Genomic DNA, 19,723 nt, shown 5'->3' on the forward strand with positions numbered 1-19,723 from the left:
ATTTCATGTCTTAACATAAAATTAAAAGTTTCAATTTATGAAGCTTTTTTCATCCCTACTTAGTTTTTCTCTGAGTGTAGTTTTTCTGTGAGCTAGATAGCCGCCCAGATGTCAAGACGCAGATGCATAATTACAATTACACATGAATTGCATTTGATTTGACTTACGAAAGTGCTTACAATTCGACTGGAGGCCAGTCGAATGTCAGCTCTAAATTAAATACAATTTGCCATATAAATATATATTTGTGAAATGACAAATCGCCTGGGCCTTACTTCTGCACCCAATGCGAATTTGATGACGACAGTCGTCGACGACTGACGCGTTTGCTGACGTCTTTGTTTGATAAGCGTGTGGGCTATCATGTCATAGCTTTGCATATCTCTTTCTTTTAAGGTTTTTGGCAAACATTTTGTCTTGGCGTTGCTTATCGGCAAAGCATTTGCAAAAAGTGCCGCAGTTGCCGTGCTACGTATCTGTATCTGTAAGATACAAATGCGGCAATTGCAAAACACCAACTGCGAGCTTTGTTGAATGCTGTTGTATGGGTGTTTTTCTATCAAGCGAATTTGTGCACATGGCTTTTTACATGTCATAACCTTAGCCTAGACCCCGCACACACACACGAATGCTTGCCACTTGGCTGAAGTACCCACAGACCCCATGTCTGTGTGCTGGCCCAACGGGGTCGGCCAAGAGATAAATTAGCCTGCCAAGTCGGCTGGCAAGCTGTCTGGACTGACCCAGGCACAACCATTTGGGCCATTGCCGCCTGCCAACAGCCCTCAGCAGGCTGCTGATGTTGCCTTTTTCATGGCTTCCGTTGTCGTAGCGGTTGCCAAAATCAATGGAAATTTTTGGGTTTCCGCCGCTGCCATTTCAGCCACCCGCTCGGGGCTTGAGCCTGCATTGGCTTGTGGCTAAATAGGGCCGGCGGCGCAATAATTGTTATGATGCCGTCCGTTAGTCTAATATTTATTTTGCATATGTGTTGCATGTTTGGCCTCCATCTAACAAATACCCTAAGCTTGTTAATACTCTATCCTCTATCCTGTTGGCAGTGGACATTGGCTTTCATTTCAATTTGGCTGCAACTTTATACTTAATATATATTCTTTTAATTTTGTACATATCCCTGAGCCTTTTTTCTGGTAACTGCTATATCGGATATAATCTCAGGTCTGACTTATCTTTAAATATATTCTTACCAATTACAATTTGAAAACGCACGTTCGATTGTCTTATAATCATCTATTAGAAGGGGGTGGGAGACATACCTTATATGTACACTTCTTTGCGGGAATAAGCGAAAGAGAAAAAGGTGCATACAATATGAAATACATTGAGTGGAGGGTGTAAATAAAGCTTTTTAGATTGTCAAATACAGTTTGTTAATATGACACTTAATCAATAAAAACTGTGTCATACTCGAATTCATGGGAAGCGCATAGTAGGGCGATATTGAAAATTACGCAATTTGCAGCGTAGCGGGGGAATAGCTCCACCTCATATCGTGAAATAAGGTAAGAGAACAAACAACAAGAAAGAAAAATAATTTTTATACAAACGTTTTTAAATTATTTTTAGCACAATTTTCAGGCAGCTCGTCAGTTACATATATATGAATATATAAACGCATGTATACTAACCTAGGCCTATTATTACTGAGTGCGCCTCGTTAAACATACAATTTTGGAATATTCCTATGCTTTTGCCAAATTAACGGACAGTCATTAAGTGCAGCGAGATTGCATTCTGAGTTTAGCGAACATTTTGTCAGAGCCGATTAAATTATAGCGTAGTAATACAATTACCTGGCAACAGGACACTACTTGCTTTGTATGCAGTAACTAAATTGCTGCGAAATAAAATAGCATTCGTGTTTGCCACGGCTGCCTAGATATTGAACACAATCCTCTTAGCTGTCGGTGTTCCAGTGGTGCATTTATTCAGTTATGAGCAGCTAACGTTGTTAGCTGGCGTATCCTTTATTACTGGTTTGTGTTTTTCATGCTAAACCAGCCTTCAATCACCTGGGCAAAGCACACGAATTTGATAGCGTCGCAGTAAATTGTTTTCCAAACAAACTTTGTCCTAAGTTACATCCAACTTTTGGTCGAGCTTTCCAAGAGCTCGTCTTAGTGCTCATTTTTGAAAAGGAAAGGATGCATCAGCTTCCTAGCCTTTGCTAGGTCAGTCGGTCAATCAGTCAAGAAAAATTGTTTCCTGTATAAATTGACTTGTGTTTAGTTTTGGTGCTCCAAGTAATTTAGAGTATTACCAGCTTCGATCTTGAATGGATTTGTTTAGATGGGATTAGCGTTTCGCTTGCATTTTTAGATGCCAACGTTATGTTTTCCCAATGAAGGTCAGCTCCGCAATTTGGGTGAGAGGGTGGAGCTGTGGGTGGTTGGGCGATGCGGCTGCAATGGCTGCAAATTAAAATTCGTTTATTGTGCCAAAAGTTATGCAAGATATGTATGTACACATCCGATCTATTTGTGTGGGCTGGAATTTTATAATACCGAGTGGCCCTCGTAAACACGTGAAAATAATTACACAAGCGCATGGGGCAAATGAAAAAATTAATTTAAGTGCAATGCCGGCGACTAGCACAAATCCCGGCTCATCAATTTGGCCTGCTAAAACGACACAAGCCAAATTTATTTTGGCCAAACATAAATCTGCCAGCGCACAACTTGGTTAAACAAAGCCAAAAGTCACAGTTACACAGACACACACACACATATACACAGACACACACACACAGTGGCAGTGACAAGCTTACATTGCAGGACATGTGTAATTTCTCACGTGATTCAACGATGAAATCGATGTTGTTTCTAGGCTGACTACGAGATGCCCTATAGCAGAAAGTGTAGAAAGTGTAGAGAGATATTTACCTAAGCTACTAGTTCCTCCTTAAAGCCAATTATGCTCTTTTACAGAGGTGTAATAAAAAGAATATGAAACTTAATTGTAGAGAAAGTCTAAATAAACTCTTTGTAGAACATGGCTTCTCATGAACTTAGCTAATCTTACGGCTGGAATAGAATCCAAATACTAATCACAGCTTTAGTGTGAGTAGTGTGAGTATGAAAACGGTACGACTTTTTCTCGGATAGATATTTCTACGCACTAGTTCCTGTTTAAAGACTAATATATTATTTAAAGAGGTGTAAAATATGCCTCTTTGTAGAAAATATCTTCTCATGGGCTATTGAATAACTTTAGCAATAACTTTAGATCTTAAGTAAACACCTTAAATTTATAATTTAAGGATATAACAATCTTTCACTTTCTCTTTTGCCTTTACACTTGCAGTGCAAACAAATAAAATACCTCTGGATGGGTATGTTTCCAAAAAAACAAAACCAAACGAACAAACAAAAAATTTCCAAATGAAACAAACAATACAATTGTTTGCTCTGCTATCTGGATGCTCCCATTGTGCTTTTGCTGTTGCTGGCGTGAGCGCATAAAGGAAAAGTGCTTAAAAAATAACAGTAAATTACACAAGCACAAGGCGCCACGCCAAGCGGCACGCCACGCCCCCATTTCACCGCCTCAGCGATGCATGACGAGCTTGCATACTTTTAGGGACAGCTGATTTAATTCCGCGCCAGAGGATGCCATGCGGGCATTCCACAGCCACACAGCACTAGCGGTTGCTCCTGCCAATCGGTGGAAGCCCTGCGCCGGGGGTGGTCGGCTGCGCAGCGCAATTTGCAATGTTCCAACCGCCGTTGCACCTGACGCTGTGACTCAAGCTTAACACGCATACCCCCGCGTGGCACATATATTGCGGGGGGAGGAGGAGGAGGAGGAGCCGAGGGCGCAGGCTCTTTCGTGTAGCGCACATCATGCATTTATATGAGCGGAATTTGTAATACAAGTGTGTGTTTAAATGGTTTTCGGGCAGAGAGTGTTGCCTAATCTGATTTGTGCCAAATTGCAGACAAATGCATTTGGATACTTCCGTAATGAATTTTTGCGAAAATTGTTTTTGTTTTTTCCAACTACATTGTTAAAGCTAAGTGTATGTAAAACCGTAATGAAATGCACATGAAATTTGCCACTGTTGGACATTTAGTTTTCGCATTTAATAATAATAATTAAATTTATTAATACTACTTTTTATTTTATATTATTTTGTTATTACTTTGCTTTACTATAACCATGAAGTAGAATCGGATTTGAGCCCTGATCCTCGCGGATCAGCTGCTTTACGCTATATTGTCAGCTTGGATTTAATTCAGGATGTACTCTGCTTAAAAAGCTTTCAAGGATATTAAGAGTTTTTATTTTCTGCCAATATCATATCAGTATGTCGCTGATCTCTTTTGCAGCCTTATAACAATGTCAGTTCCTGCCTGGTTTCTCACCCCTCACTACTCGAGACTTTCATTATATTCGTTCTTTTCTTGGTCTATTCTTTTGTGCAGCTCTTTTGGCCAGCGCTTGTTATTGTTTTGTTTCCTCGGCCATTGTTGTTGCCGCTGAAGCAACACTAAACAATACGGCGAAATTACTTAATTTCATGTTGGTCTAATCAAGTTGCCATTGCCGAGCGCCAAGAGCGAGTGTGCGGCTGGCACGGAAGGCCGCACAAAAGCGTGCAACGCGAAGAGCATGAGAAAAGTGTGTGCAGGTGCGGATAGCCAGCAAATAACGTGCCGTTGCCGTGCCAAGCACACATGTGTGCTGCCAGTGAGCATACATGTGTATGCTATGGAGACCCCGAAGCTAACTGACTGCTGCCATCTTGTTTTCTTGTTTCCTTTTTTCTTACTATTTTTTTTTTCGGGCCACCGTTTAGTGGCCGCTCATTTATGCCCCAAGCAACAGCGAGAGGCAACAACAACACGAAATAGGTGGACAGCTAAACGCTGACAACAACAACCAGAACGAAAAAGCAAAAACTGTGCAAGGCTTGCTGCCATTTAACATCTGGCCTGGGACTGGGCCTGGGCCTGGGCCATGTTAATCTGAAAGTGTGTCAATGTCGACATCCGTTTCCTTTTGCCAAGGTAGCAGGCGCCTGCAGAAGAGGGAGAAGCTGTTATAGCTGCACTCATATGGCCACTTGAGATGCAAACAGGTAAAAGGACCACAAATTTAAACATTTGTCTACTCTAACACGCACCGTCGCGCACCCACACACACACATACACAAACACACACACACTAGAGTTTGGGATGGGAACGAAATGAAACTAGGCGAAACATTGGTAAAACGGTCATCCGCAATAGGCAGCAACAGCCGCAGTCGCAGCCGCAGCGAACGTTTTGGCAATGGAACATGAAAATGGCGCAGCCTGTGCAATCTTCTTGTCATCTTTTTTTTTTTGTTTGGCCACTGCGCAGCGGGCGCTTTATTCTGTTGGCCACTTTTTCATGCTGATAAATTGGCAGCGACATTTTAGCAAGAGTTGACAATTACCAGCGCATACATGAGCTCATCTACTGTGTGTTTGTGTGGGTGTGTGTGTGTGTATGTGTGTATGCCTTGTATAATTAAAAGCAAGAATACCAGGCATGAAATTGTTTTGCTTAAATGTCTTTGACTGCCACTGCAGCCGGTTGGTGGTCTACATTTGGATATGATCGAATGCGAATGCGCCGCAACTTTAATTATGCTGCCAAGTGGCACGACTGTATGTATGTGTGTGTGTGTGTGTGTGTCAAGGCCATGCTTAAATTTGTCCAAAACATTTGTACATTTTGATTTGTTGTATTTCTGGCCATGCACTGTGCCAAATGCAGCCATAAAATATGCTATGAAAAACGATTGACTTGCATTCAAAACTGACCGCTTCTGGAAAATATCATAATTTAAAAATTAAAAATGTTACTATAATAAAATCAGGCAGGGTATAATCACGTTGCAATTTAACGAATTGTTCAAACATAATTTCTGACTCTACCTAAATATTACTATTTATTCTTTTCAGAAAATTTCCATTTCCTTGAAAATCGTTTCACTGTAATTATATTATACAGCCGTAAATATAAATTAATTCCAAAAGCTTCATCGTTTCGGACACTTCTTCTCAAACATGTCAGTCAATCAAACCGAGTATCTTATCTAATTGGCCACCTGTGCGATAAGATTAATCTGTCTGTTAAGAAGCACACACAAAAGAATACATACATGATGTATGAATAGCAACTACAAATTAGACAATTTGAACGCAATTTAGAATTATTTAATAAACGCCCAAGGCTAAGTCTGCATAGTTCATCACATCGATTGCTTTGAAATAAATGAAAAAGAATTTAATTAAATTACCATTTTCTGCAAGTGTTTAATCTCCAAATATCTAGCAGACCCCAAAAATGCCGCATGCTGTCCTGTACGACTGCACGTGGTAGCCGAAAAATAGACTGCACACACATACAAAAGCACACACACACACACGCATACACCGCTGCAGTCAGGAGCGACAAGTGCAGCGCAGCGTCGACGCAGACGCAAACGCAGCGATAAGATAAAACGTGCGATGACAAAAAGCACCCAAAGCGACCCACGACGACGACGACGACGAGGGAAGCCGAAGTTCTGCAACGAGGCGACTGCGACTGCGACGCCGACGCTGACGCCGATGCCGATGCCATGGAATGGCTGGCTGTTGGCTACTGTTGCTGGCGCTGGTCGCTTATAAAAGCCGCTGGCTCGACACGAGCGAGCATCACAAAACATTGAAGCGCGTTGCCGAGTGGACAAGCACAGAGTGGAGGCCACATAGACATCTACATTAGCAGCCGCAGCCACAGTCAGAGTCAGAATCAGAGTAAACCAACGGTAAAGTGAAACAATAACACTAGCTGTCGCCGCAGCTTGTGTGTGTGTGTGTGTGTGTCTGTATGTGCGAGTGCGAGTGCATTTGTATTTGTGTTAAGAGTTTCCGTTACAAAAATAATGCCACAATTTCGAAAATACATTTGAAAAACCGACAAAAGAACAAGAACAAACCCCAAGTAACGAGCACAAGTTCTTCAAAGAAGAAGCATAACAAGGATGCCTTACATGGCCATCCCAGCAGGAAACCAACAGCATAGTCAAGTAGCCTGGCTGTCAGTTTTGTAAGGGGCTTGCGGCCCACCTGGCGGCCCTTGTGCAGACCGCCCCATCATTGTGAAGAGCGAAAACTTAACAAGTGCAAGAAACGATGCTTTTGTAATGAATTCATTCAAAGTGTTGACGGCCAAAGTTTTCTCAAAAAGTTTTCAAAACAAAAAAAAAAAAAGAGAAAGAACACAGAACTATATGCAAGCAGTTCTACTCAAGGATCCTCGTCCTGTCCCGGTTTGCTTGGCCAACCACTGTCGCCAGCGCCGTGTGCGCCGCAGGCCTAAACCAGCGCCACGGGCTCCCATTTTCGTTCCCTTTCTCGGTCCCGCTCTCTCTCTCTCTCTCTCTCTCTCTCTTGCACTCCCTGGTGTCTGCTGTTGCCCACTAAATTAAATGTAAATTAATGCAAATTACACAAAATTACTGCGGGCCGCACAATGCAACAACTGCAGCAGTTGCTGAATGCACTTGCTGCCTGCCCCCAACCTATGGGCTGCATCAAAAGATAAAATACAGTCGCTTTGTCTATTATTTTAAATTGGCTGCGCAAATTTGCGGCATCGCAAAAGTAATTAGCGACCATTGTAACTGTGCCACAGATAAGTAGGTGGAATCAGAATCTGAAAAAGCAAAAATAAAGAGCAACTCGTACAGCAAAAGAGACCGTAAAGCGTGTCACTCAAACTTAAGTAGAACGAAATTATAGGATATGTTCTCAAAGGTTGATACTACAAAATTACGAATAGACCACGCGACAGCTATCTGCTCTGCATTTCTAATATAGTTGTATATCCTCGACAGACAATTTGTAAATATTCCTAATTTCTTAAAAATAGATATTCAGTTTTTTATATAGTTTTATTGTTAAATATAAATTTATATTTTTGGAAAGATCAATTATATTTATCGTGTCAATCGACGATTGAGTTCTTCTAAAGGAAGAGAGCTTACAATTGATCAATAATACTAATTTTAATAATAATAATAATAATAATAAGATAATCAGTTTCAGTTCAAAAACGTTAAATTAGTATTCAAGATTTGGTTCAACAAATTTAGGTCTGGCAATTTAATACTTTTCTCAATACATATAGACTAAAGACAAAACATTTCTCAGATAATTCTCAGACCCATTTTAGGATAATAAAAAAATTGTAATTACGGGGAATCGTAGGCATTCTGAATGAGCAAATACGCTGTGTGTATTGATTGATCAGTAGATTGTCAATTAAAATGAATCAAAAGCAAATTAAAATAGTTGAAACTCGATAGCTGTTATTATGCCTGGAAATACTGTACAATATTCCAATCTCAAGTTGTTTTCCATCAAATGCGACGTATTTTCGAGTTGCTTTGAAGCCATAAGAATCTGTGATAAACGACCTATACGATTTTCAATAGTCAACGAAACTCCTGAAAAACTTTGTTTTCTTGACTTAAAGCAAAAGTTACGAAAGTTCAATTCATACAAACTTAAAATAAGTGCAATTGTGCAACTCCTACCAAGGCATACACAGCTCAGCGCAAACACTTAAATTGATGCTCAATCTCATTTTTTAATGGTCTTGACAAATACGTCGTTTATTTACTTGAGGCTCTACCAAAATGTCAATTAAAAGTTTTATGGCCTTATATTGGCCAAATAATTATAGCGTCGATAATAAATGTTAATGGGCAGCGCGCCATAAAAATGACAACAAAAATTGGCACCAGTATTTCCGCTATTAGGATCTGAATCTGGCTCTAATTAATGAGCCAGAGCCGGGCTGCCATCGACTGGGCCAAAGCCACAACCGCAGGCAATGACATTTTGTGGCTTGGTGCGCCTGGTTTTTATGCACTGGCGCATGAGTATTGATATTGTCATTTAATGCGCCTTGACACAAACCTCCAAACATAATAAGCGAATAATGAATGGGGCTGCAGTTAAGGGCTGGGGCAGGGGCAAAGGCAAGGGCAAGGGCAAGGGGAAGTGGAAGTGAGCACCGGAAATGCGTTAATATTAATGAAAACATTTTGAATTGGCAGCAGGCGAAACAAAACAAATTAGAGCGCAACGTTGAATTTCGTTCAGATGTCGTATTGTCGACCGCACCACGTGGCGTATGCGTAATGTGCAAATGTTTCGCGGAAAAACGCGAATTCAATTTGCGTGCATATTTAATAATTAATTGCAGTTGAACATAAAATACGCAACGGTCTATTAAAAGGCTTAAAATTTCATTTTCAATTTCCAACTCGAATAACGCACTCGAATGCAAATGAAAGCCAATTCCATTGGTGACACATTTGCCTTAATTCCATCTGTTCGGGCGGCTTACAGGATGCACACGACGTGGCAAATGAATGCGCAAAAAAAAAAGGGAGAAAAATGAAAAAAGTGAAAACCTATTCGATGCATGCTGCAAATTAAAATAAAAAGCGCGTTAAACTCAATTTCATTTATTTATTTTGTCCAATGCTTTGAGTTAACTGAATCCAATTTTCTTTTTTGTACTCTCAATTTACTCAACCCATCTGATAATTGACACATGCGTTGGCAATTAATAAGCTCCGACTGGCAGGTGTTCCATGTGTGTATGTGTGTGTGCATGTGTGTATGGTAAATATACTTATTTAACCACATTCTAAATGACAGTGCGACCATAATTTATTTAAATGTTCGTAAAATAAAATGCCATTAAAAATTATTTAATACCAGGAAAAAAACCTAAAATTACAATTATTTACACAATTTTATAATTACCATCTATTGGTAGTAGAGAGACAGATTTATATATTTACACATCATTAAAGCTCAAAAGAAGGAGAAAGTGGCTTAGAGTGAGAGTAGGAGAGCGAAAGAGGAATAAAAAAGGAGCGCGTTAAATTGTAGAGATAACACTTATAATCAAAGCATGAAAACATAAAGGTCTTACTTGAATTCATGAGAATCACATAGAAGGGTCATGCTCAAAAACATGTTATTCTTTAATTCACAGCGGAGCAGGTTGAGATATCAAAAAAGTATAGTTAGCTCATCTTTCCATCGAATAGTATTTGCAAAGGATATGTAAACTAAAATGTGTCTACGTAAAAACTTTCCATAACTTTATAAATTTCACAAGTTATTTAACATTTTGTTTGTTATTTTAAAATATAACCACAATATAGGTTTAAACATTTTATATATTCCCTCAATATCTCCTCACATTTCTTTAGTTTATATGGTCGAGGTAATGAGCTCTTTAGCCAAGTTTCATAAATATTTATGGAACAATAAAAATACGAGAACTTCAGCGAGTTTTATGCTTTTCATTCCAATTGAAATAATAATATTAGCTTAGCACTAAACAAACCGTCTTGACAGCTCGGCAATTGCAAATGGTTCTAAAAGCATAGCAAAACTGTTTCTTGTTCTTCGTCAAGCATCTGGCGCAGAGATATAAGCCATTTAATTTAATTCCAAGGTGCATTATTATAAAGGAAAATAGTTTTGCGCAGTCTTTCTATTTTACGGTCATTCTAGTTTGGCTGGCAGCCCATCAGCCAGAAGCTCGAAGCCATCGGCTTCGGCCTCACCGACTCAATCCGCATTCGCATCCGCATCCGCATCTGCGGCGCTGTCGTTGTCGTTGTCATCATGTTCATTGCATTGCGCGCCTTCCACTTGACATGCTGGCTGCAATTTCCTTGTTGTGAAATTATGCTTTTGCTTTGACTTGCGCCGCCGTGCGATGGGATGATAAATAAAACAGCAGACGGCTGCAAGGTGATTCGGTAGCTTGGCCAACGTAAACTAAAGTAAACAGTTGATGAATGCAGTCCATGGCCACGCCCAGCTGCCGCCCACCCACAGCCACAGCGATTAACGGCGTGGGAACAAAAGCGAAATGAGCTGTTGCAGGCTGCCAATGACCATGCCCATGTGCGATAAAGCTGTTGAGCCGTGGTTTTCATGCCACATGCCGCATGCCGAATGCCAACCTGCTGACATGCATTGCACTGATTCAGCCTCTGGCCTCGTTGGCTGTTTGCTTTTGATTGAAGGTTAAATGAGCCATGAGCCACGCAAGGCTGACATATTTACTGCACACCGACCCAGATCCCCTAAAAGCAGCATTTGCATTGCATTGCGCGCATCCTTTGTGCATCCTTAGACAGTCTTATTTTATTTCCTTTAGCTGAATTAGCTGGCATCAACCAAACCAAAGGGGTGGCTCAAAAGGCGGGCAGCCTGTCAGCGAGGCAGCCCGCTGTGTGCTCTGGCGTATTCCTTTTTTTTTTTACGAGTCACCAGTGGGCCAAGATTTAGCTGTCTGACACGCCCGTTTAAATGACGCCGCCCCTAATTGAGTGCACTTTAAATTTGAAGACATTTTCCACTTGCACTGCGTTTTATTTGGCAATTTTTTTTTTATTGCTCTTCTCTTTAACTATTTCGTTATCCAATTTTCCATTTACGTTTGCTTGCAGCTGTCGCCGGGCGAAGACATCACAACAGAGCCCCAAACTCAAACTCAAATTCAAACTCTCAACTAAAGACAACAGAAAAAAAGAAAATACAAGCATGTCTATCTCCGATTTTCGCAAGAAGAAGCTGCTTTTCCTGTTCAACGTGTTCTTTGGTGAGTTAAAGACTTCTAGCTGAAGGTGAACGTAAAATAGATTTATGTGAAATTGATGTTTTTATCTGCTAGCTAAACAATTTTTAATTGATGTTCCACTTGTCATTCATATAATATATATATATATATATATAGCTGCATACTAGCAATTCCGTTGAGAGCTTATTTTGAGTTGAGCTTCAAAATGTTCAATTCAATTTATGCAATTTAATTTGCCAAAATGTTTGCTGCACGCTGCGTATACTTAATGCTTGCTGAAATATACATGTATTTGCATAAGCTCACGTGCATTGCCTTCTCTGCGCCAATTGTTAACCCCCTTAAAACAATTGCGTAAACTTTCGCCTGTAAGCTGGAAATTCTTTGGCTGGCGCTGGAAAGTAGGCAACACATTTTGTTGTATGCAAAGCGAGTGTGCAACAAAGTCTGAGTGCTTTTCGATTATGACTAATTGTCAGGTAGTAAACAGTAGACTGTCGCTTTAGCGGCTTTTTGGCTTTTTGCCATGTCTGGCAGCAGCTGCTGCTGTTGGCGCCATAAAACGCAAGCGCCAAATACTTGACACTGCAACTTAAAGTGGCCATTTGCACACCGTTGCAACTGCAACTGCTGTCCAATGCAAATGACACGCCCTGGCCTGAAATGGCCAGCAGCCAAAGAATGGGCGTGCACAAATAGGCATGGAGATCTGTCAGGATGGAAGGCAGGAAGTGCAGCTAGGTGCCAGCTGCGCGACCATGAAAACCGTTTAACTAGCATTAATGTTTATTTCCGTCCTCCGCTCTCCGTTTTTTTCATGCTGGCAAATAACCAACTGACCAACAACCGGACAAAACATGCAAACAATGCAATTCATGCGGAATGAATGCGCAACTTTGAATTCGCCAAAATAACGCGGCACCAACAGATGTGAACCAAAGCGGCGAAATCGACGTTAAGGATTTCGAGCTGGCCATCGAGGTAAGTGGAGAGCGTTAAAATATGCCAAAACAAATGTCGAATAACTGCAATTGCCACTGTCGATAAATATGCAAACCTAAGAATGTTTATAGACCAACAGCTGAATCAATACATGCAATAGAACCTGCAATAGAACGGCACGCCGAAGATTAAATACCCTTGCAAGCATATAGCAGATGATGCGGCTTACTTCTATCAAAATTTGCCTCTATAGGAGATAAATGATATAAAAGTTTGTCCATTTGTCAAGGCCAAATTTGTTAAAGTATTTTTAAGATAGAAAGTGTATTTGCCTGGAAACAGTCAGACAGGGTCAAAGCTAATGATAATTAATCTATGGCATCATAGATGTCTGTTTCTGTGCGTTACATATTTCATGGCAATGTTAGAATACCCTATGTCAGCGTAGAAAAACAATAGAAACCAATGTGCATGCTGAAAAGTTGGTTTGGCACATTTTGGAGCTCTGTTGATTTTGCATGGTATTTTTACGGGTTGTGTGTTTTTTTTTGTTTTTGGTTTTGGCAATTCACATTATTTTTGGTGCTTTTTGTTTAGTCAACTCGTAACTGATAACTCAATTTATGCTGACATTTTTGTTGCTGCTGTTGTTTTTTTTTCTATTGCAGCGTGTGTGCAAGCTGCGCGGCTGGGCAAAGGACACGCCAAAGAACAAGGAGACATACGATGTCATGATGGAAATTTGGACTGGTCTGCGATCGAAGGCTGACAAGGATAACGATGGCCAGGTGAGCTGACAGTCAGATTGAGTGCCGCTGTGGGTGTGCATACCTTTGTGTGTGTGTGTGTGTGTGCGTGTGTGGAGACTATAAAAAGGGCAACTGCATGTCAAGTGCTTCGTTTTGGGATTCGAGCTCGCCATTTGAATGGCTTTATTGTCAGTGGCAAAAGTGTTGAAATCCATGGACTGCACTCGATGCCATTGTGACAGCAGCTGACAAGTGGGCCCAGCCACACACACACACACACACACACATAGTCGCACAGATTATATATGTATTTATGTATGTAGCAGCAAACATTACAAAGTCGTTCGCATGCTGCACAAAAAAATGTTCATAAATTTTCTTTTTATTGGTGTGGAGTGTGCAGCTGTGTGGTGCCCAGGGGACCCAGAGGGTGGCTGGGGGAGTCGGCTGGGTGTGCCAGTAAGCAAATTCCACGTCTACAACAATGGGCGGAAATTGAATTGTGAATTATTTGAGCAATGCAGTCGCAGTTCCGGGCCACGACTTCAGTTAGTTTTCTAGGCCGCTGCTCATTACAATGACAAACTTTATAACCGCTTTATGCAGCCACAGGAATGTATCCATGCCCATGGCATAATCAGACTGAGTCTGCACAAATTAAATCATGGGTATAAGCCAGTCGAGTTTGTAATAAAAATATTATCCCAGCACAAGCAGCAACTTACAGTACAAGCGTGGTGTGGCAAGCACAGGTGCTTGAGGCCCACACCGTGCTTACACCATGCCCACATCGTGGCTCTGGCTCTGCCGCACTTTGATTGTGACACAGATAGCCGCAAAGTTTTGGCCTTTAGCCAGGAACTTGACGAAGTTCGCTGCAAATAAGCTGAAGTCAACTGTTTGCGGCCTTTGTGCAGTTTTGGCTTTGTGCTGGCTAGACTTGGATTTATTGTTGTTGCCCTAACTCATTTTACAGCTACACACACAGGCACGCACACTCAAGCCAACAACATGTGCGAGCCAACAATACAAAACAACTACAACAACAAGAACTGCGACAACTTAAGCTGGCCAGAGACACGGTCAAGGATGTGCGGCCTTTTTGGCATTTCAATTTGGCAACGCGCACCACTTAGATGCAATAAACATAAAAAATATGCAGCTAGTTCGACTAGAGGGTGGTTGCGCTCTAGTCAAGGGTCAAGGGATTGCGACTGGAGGAAGAGGAAGCGGGGACTTGGGCCTGTCAATTGACAGTGCAATTGATGGCGCTGACCGCACATTGTCTAGTGTTTTGCTTATTTATGGCCACATTAAAACATGGCCTGTTGTGGTCGGAGTCTCTTTGACCAAAATTAACGGTTGCTCCACTCCAACCAGCCGTAGTCAAAGTTCGTGCGTCGGGCGGGTCAAGGAGCCTCAGATTGTTCAATTTGGTCAAGGCGTCGATTGCTGATGTTGCGGTAATTGCCGTTGTTTGGTTTGGCAAGCCAAAAAACGCTCATAAACGGTAGGGCATAATGTGCAGGTCGCATAAATTACCGCCCGCATAAGCACCCCCCCACCCCAGCTTGTCCAGCACCCCCCAGCCGGCCATTATGATGTTTTATGAGCATCTGCCCCACTCACCTGCGAGTAGACTCCCAACTTGCTCTTCAACGCGTTTGGGGGCGTTACGCATAAATCTGAAGCTTTTAACCCACTTTAACCCACTCTCCTGGCCATTCCCATTCCTCGATTCGCAGGTCAGCGTGGAAGAGTGGTGCAACATGTGGGACGCATACGCCAAGGATCCCAGCAGCGTAATGGACTGGCAGAATACGTATATGAACTTTATGTTCGATTTGGAGGATGCTTCGCACGATGGCGGCATCGATGTGACGGAGTTCACTCTGGTCTGCTCCAGCTATGGCCTGGATAAGAAGGAGTGCGAGGAGGCGTTCGGCAAGATGGCCCAGGGTCAAAGCGATGTGACTCGCGAGCAGTTCGCCGCCTTGTGGAAGGAGTATTTTGCTGCCGAGGATGCGAACGCGCCCGGCAACTTTATTTTTGGCAAGACCTCATTCTAACTACTGTTCGGAAATTCCTGATCGATTTTGTCTTTGCCATTGATATATTCAACAAGAAAATATTGAAATTAAATTCTAAATTAAAGCTAAATCAACAGAAGGCTTCAAATTCCATTTCAATATTGACAATTTGTAGCCCAGTTAACAGTTGGCAGTCCTTAAAGCTCAGACGTTGTTAATTAAATGTTGTTGTCAACTGTAACTCAACTTTTGCTCAATTCAATGTTCTAATTTACTAGCCTAATTAGTTAAATGGAAAACATCTAGCTATTATTTATATTTTGTATTCAACTTATATAGTATACGAGTATATAACTAATTGTTGTGTGTGCAAGCTCAATATGAAAATGATATCTCAAAGCTCAATTAGAACAGGATTCGTGTAATCTGCTGAATACTATTGATGCGTAAATTAAACCAATTAAACTGTCAAATTGTTTTTGTGTGTGTAGTCGTAGTTTATCGTCCCAATCTCTGGCGTTTAAATATAAATGTAAATGTAAATGTAAAGTGTTTCAACCAATACAAACAATAAATGCTAAACATCTACAGCAGTTGCACGTTTAATTTATGGGCCAAAAAACCATTACTTGTTGCTGTTCCAGTGGGCGACGCCTTCCTTTTAAGTCCTTACGGCTACCGCAGGTTATGCACCCCGATAAGATCAGCAATTGGCTGGCAATTTATGAAAATTATAATTTTGTTCGCTGCCACAAATAACCTTCGGTTGTGCTGCATTGCCGAGCTTGGGTGCACTTCGCAGCGATTTACTGTTCCAATGGGGCGGCTACGCAATTAATGCAATTGCGTGTGTATAGAACTTGCTGTGGTTTTCTGCTTGGAGGGCAGCGCACTCAAGTGCCGAAGCTTTCTGGTTGGACGCTTGCAGCTTCAAGCTTAACTTGCTGGCTTTTTAAAAATGGCGCCAAAAGCTCGCAAGGCAAAAGCTCAGCCAACAGAGTTTTATAGCATTGAGCTTTCAGCTCTGCTTTTCCCCAGACTTGCCACATGGCAAGAATAAGCTTTTGCCCCAGGTGACAGCACTGTGGATGTCAGTGAAGGTTACGCTACAAATTGCCTATCTCTCTCTGCGCATCAGCATATCCTCGCGCGCTTCGCCTTTGATTCAAAATAATTAAATCTCTTGAACAAACTTTTCCTTATCAGCCAAATTAAGAAAGTTTCATTTAGCCTTCGGCAGACCTTGCATTTCATTTGTGTTCATTTCTGTTATATTCGGTTATATTTAAGTAAATTAGAATAAATATAAATAAATAGCTACTCCCCGGACGAAATTAGCCATGGGTCCGAAGTGGCTACTGTATTCTTGGTAATCGTACCAAAGTTCTGGTAAAGCAAAGAATCAAATCTGTACAAAATGCACAAGGATATAGTCCCCAACTGCATTAGCTGCAGCTGATGCTCCATCGAGTATTGCATTCGGTTGTGTCTCCATGTGCATGTGCTTTTGGGGGATTAGCTTGGAATACCCTACGGGAAAATCGATTCGTTTGTATTTGGGATTAAAAAACTGCTTGGCTTGAAACAGTTCTGCGGAAGCATATACTTTTTCAACTCGCAGCCAGCTGCCATTCTATTATACTGTGATGTTCCTGTTTATCCTCATGATTCCGAAAATTGTATAATAAGAACCTTTAAGCATCTCTTGTAAAATCCTTTGTATACACAAAACTGGTTAAAACTTGCTGAAACCTTGCGGATCCTGGCAAGTCCTGTGTAAAACAGTTCATAAGGATGAGGGTTGTCTTCTGAACAAAAAAACAAACGAATCGTTCTTGAGGCTTCCGTGACATAAACTATATTGTGATTTTGTCCTGTTTCTGATCCTCAGTCGAGCCCACAGTTAGTGGGGCTTGATGAAGTAAGTCCTTGTAGTCCCAAGAAAATCGGTTCTTTGGAAATTTGAACTAACTGCTTACTTAAAAAAGGGTATTTACTTGTTGCTCCTCAACAGAAACGCGCAAGAGTATGCAACAGTTTTGTTGAATACAATTTAATTTAGCTTTTTATTTTCATGCCAGAAAGTATGCAGTGAAATTTGATATTCGGGGATATTTGACTTTAGCCTGTATGTATAAAAACGTATTTAATTTAAATTATTTTACAACATCTATAGCTTCAAGTTTGTTCAACTAACTATGCCTTGTATAAACCGTTAAGGGTCCCCTGTTATGATTTTAACAAACATAATTGATTATTCTGCAGGAGTCTTCTATTCTCATACAAAGTTATCTATTCTAAACAATTTAGCAATTAGATAGTTTTAGCATATAGTCTCGTTTCGTACGTTACACGACTGCGCCCCTCGGTAGGTTGGGCGGATGCAGCAAATTGCATCGGGACTCGCGCGAAAAATAGCCCAATATTAATAAAATGCTTTAATTTTCATTTGAGATGCATTTTAATGCAGTAAAGTATACTGAGTATATAAAAGAGTAAATGCGGTTGATGAAGTTAACCTTAAAAAGGTATGCCTTTTTCAACCGGAAAGCTCCATGTAACCAATTGGAATTTAAATTTGATTTGAGGACAGACCAAATTTTTTTTGAACAAAATTTTGATGTCCCTTACTAGTCTTAACAACTTTTTTTCAAAATTCTGAATATAGTCGAATCTTCGATTTAAATGCGCATTTTTGTTATGTTTTCTCCTCTAGCCGAACTGTGCATAAGTTATGTATAGAAATAAATCTCGATTGGGTGGTATTAATATTTTTTTCAACTTTATTTCCTTATGACAGCCGTATCTGATTGATTAAGAAGTAAGAAAACTTTTCTATTTTTTATTAACTTTGTATGTATATTTAAATATATTAATTTTGTTTTCCATTACTATTTATTTTATGTTTCGCTGCTTAGAGTAATAGAAAAAGTAGTAGAAATAGCAGTAATATAGTGTAGTAGTAGTAGTAGTAGTAGTAGATACAACGTTACAATTTAAATATTTATATGTATTTATGTTTATACGTATGCATGTAGGTATGCAGGTAAGTTAAGACTATAAATAAATGTAATATTTGTGAAATGCGTTCAGCTGGAGTAGCTAGACTCAGTGCATGAGCAACTGTTGCTGTTCACAAGGATTTTGGCACATATGTGTGTACGTTTGTATCTATGTGTGTGTGTGTGTGTGTAGAGTGATAGTATGTGTGTTCTATGGTAGGTATTGCATAGATTTGTTCGATTTCTACATTAACAATAACAAATTACTAAAATTAAAACCAAAGCGCTAAGATTCGTCTGGATATTGCAGAGCCAACACATCCACGAGCGTTGCTGCTGGAGCTGGAGCTGGGGCTGCGGGTGGGCGAACGCGTTCGCAGCTGAGGATATTAGTTTTTTGTTTTCGTATGCTGCAGCGCGTTCAGCTCGTCCTTGAGCCACGTCTGCCAGTTCTCCTGCGAGGGGCGAAACAGAGTTTGTATACCAAAAAAATGGCCAATGTTGTTACCAAAAACAAAGCGATTTGTATTTTCAGCTCTAAATTCCAACACCAAGCGAAGCCAAGCCAGTGCGTGTAATACGTACGATATCTAGCTACGAGTGTACAAATGTAGGTGCGCTAGTGGGGTGGGGGATGTGAGCTGGGGTTTTGTGTACGTATGCTAACAGTATCTACTATAGTTAGCCGTTGGGTGTGGCAGCCACTTTGCATCGGTTAGCGCTAATTGCATGTGTCAACAGAGAGCGAAACGGAGCCAAGTTTGCTACGGAAATCGGAAATGCTTAACTAGTAGCTTGTGCGTGTCTTTGTGTGTGTGTGTGTGTGTGCCGGTGCTTACGGGTGTATTTATGCACGCGCGCGCGTTTGTGTAAGTGTGTCTATGTGAGTGTGTGTGTTGGGAACCTATTTGCTTTGGTTGCGCTTCAGTGTCTGAGCTTCTGTTTGCCCTTTGACGTTTTGGGCTTGGCTGTATCCGGTTTAGTCATTGTTATGCAAATGTTCCTGATATTCATCATATTCGTTTTCATTATCCTCCTGCTGCTCCTCCTCCTCGTCATCCTCCTGCTCATAATCGCTGGCATTGCTCTCCGGCTGTGTTACATCCGGCAAATAATCCTTGTGCATGGGCGTTGATATGATGGGCTCCTGTGTAGTTGTGTGTGCATATGTTTGTGCGTCGGTGTGGGCGCGTGTGTGAGTGGTTGTGTGGGTGTGTGTTTGGATATTAGTGTGCAAAAGCAAAAGTTAGTTAACCAAGTTAGTCAACAGCAACAACAACAACAACAGCAAGAAGAGGAAATACATAGTAGGAGTTGGTAGTGGCGCATGCAAAGTTCC

General features: G+C 41.0%; 2 protein-coding genes across 18 annotated transcripts in view; one reads left to right on the forward strand and one right to left on the reverse strand.

The window, feature by feature from the left end:
• Nucleotides 1-6,661: 6,661 nt before the first annotated feature.
• On the forward strand, nucleotides 6,662-15,975 carry Scp2 (Sarcoplasmic calcium-binding protein 2). The gene is made up of 5 exons (XM_064694177.1): nucleotides 6,662-6,805; nucleotides 11,531-11,682; nucleotides 12,590-12,642; nucleotides 13,272-13,391; nucleotides 15,098-15,975. The coding sequence occupies exons 2-5, from the start codon at nucleotides 11,625-11,627 to the stop codon at nucleotides 15,419-15,421; spliced, it is 555 nt and encodes a 184-aa protein (XP_064550247.1). The 5' UTR covers nucleotides 6,662-6,805; nucleotides 11,531-11,624; the 3' UTR covers nucleotides 15,422-15,975.
• Nucleotides 15,976-18,262: 2,287 nt separating this feature from the next.
• The window catches only part of LOC135436075 (collagen alpha chain CG42342), a 72,215-nt gene continuing 70,754 nt past the window's right edge, over nucleotides 18,263-19,723 (reverse strand). For 5 of the 17 annotated variants that reach the window (XM_064693491.1, XM_064693490.1, XM_064693494.1 and 2 more), the window contains one exon: nucleotides 18,268-18,839. In XM_064693491.1, coding sequence (XP_064549561.1) covers nucleotides 18,774-18,839 — 66 coding nt within the window. In that variant the 3' untranslated portion in view covers nucleotides 18,268-18,773. Of the gene's footprint in view, nucleotides 18,840-18,908; nucleotides 19,532-19,723 lie in introns of those variants that run through there. The other 12 variants (XM_064693501.1, XM_064693493.1, XM_064693498.1 and 9 more) reach the window with 12 other exon arrangements.

This window comes from Drosophila montana, unplaced genomic scaffold (assembly GCF_035044405.1).
Source record: "Drosophila montana isolate Dmon_TW-CO22-7 unplaced genomic scaffold, ASM3504440v1 contig_3733_1, whole genome shotgun sequence".
NCBI lineage: Eukaryota > Metazoa > Arthropoda > Insecta > Diptera > Drosophilidae > Drosophila > Drosophila montana.

Coding starts and splice junctions, on each gene's coding strand:
- Scp2 (XM_064694177.1), top strand. CDS start 11,625: ATGTCTATCTCCGATTTTCGCAAGAAGAAGCTGCTTTTCCTGTTCAAC. Junction 12,643..13,271: donor ATTTCGAGCTGGCCATCGAG/GTAAGTGGAGAG, acceptor TTTCTATTGCAG/CGTGTGTGCAAGCTGCGCGG. Junction 13,392..15,097: donor ACAAGGATAACGATGGCCAG/GTGAGCTGACAG, acceptor CTCGATTCGCAG/GTCAGCGTGGAAGAGTGGTG.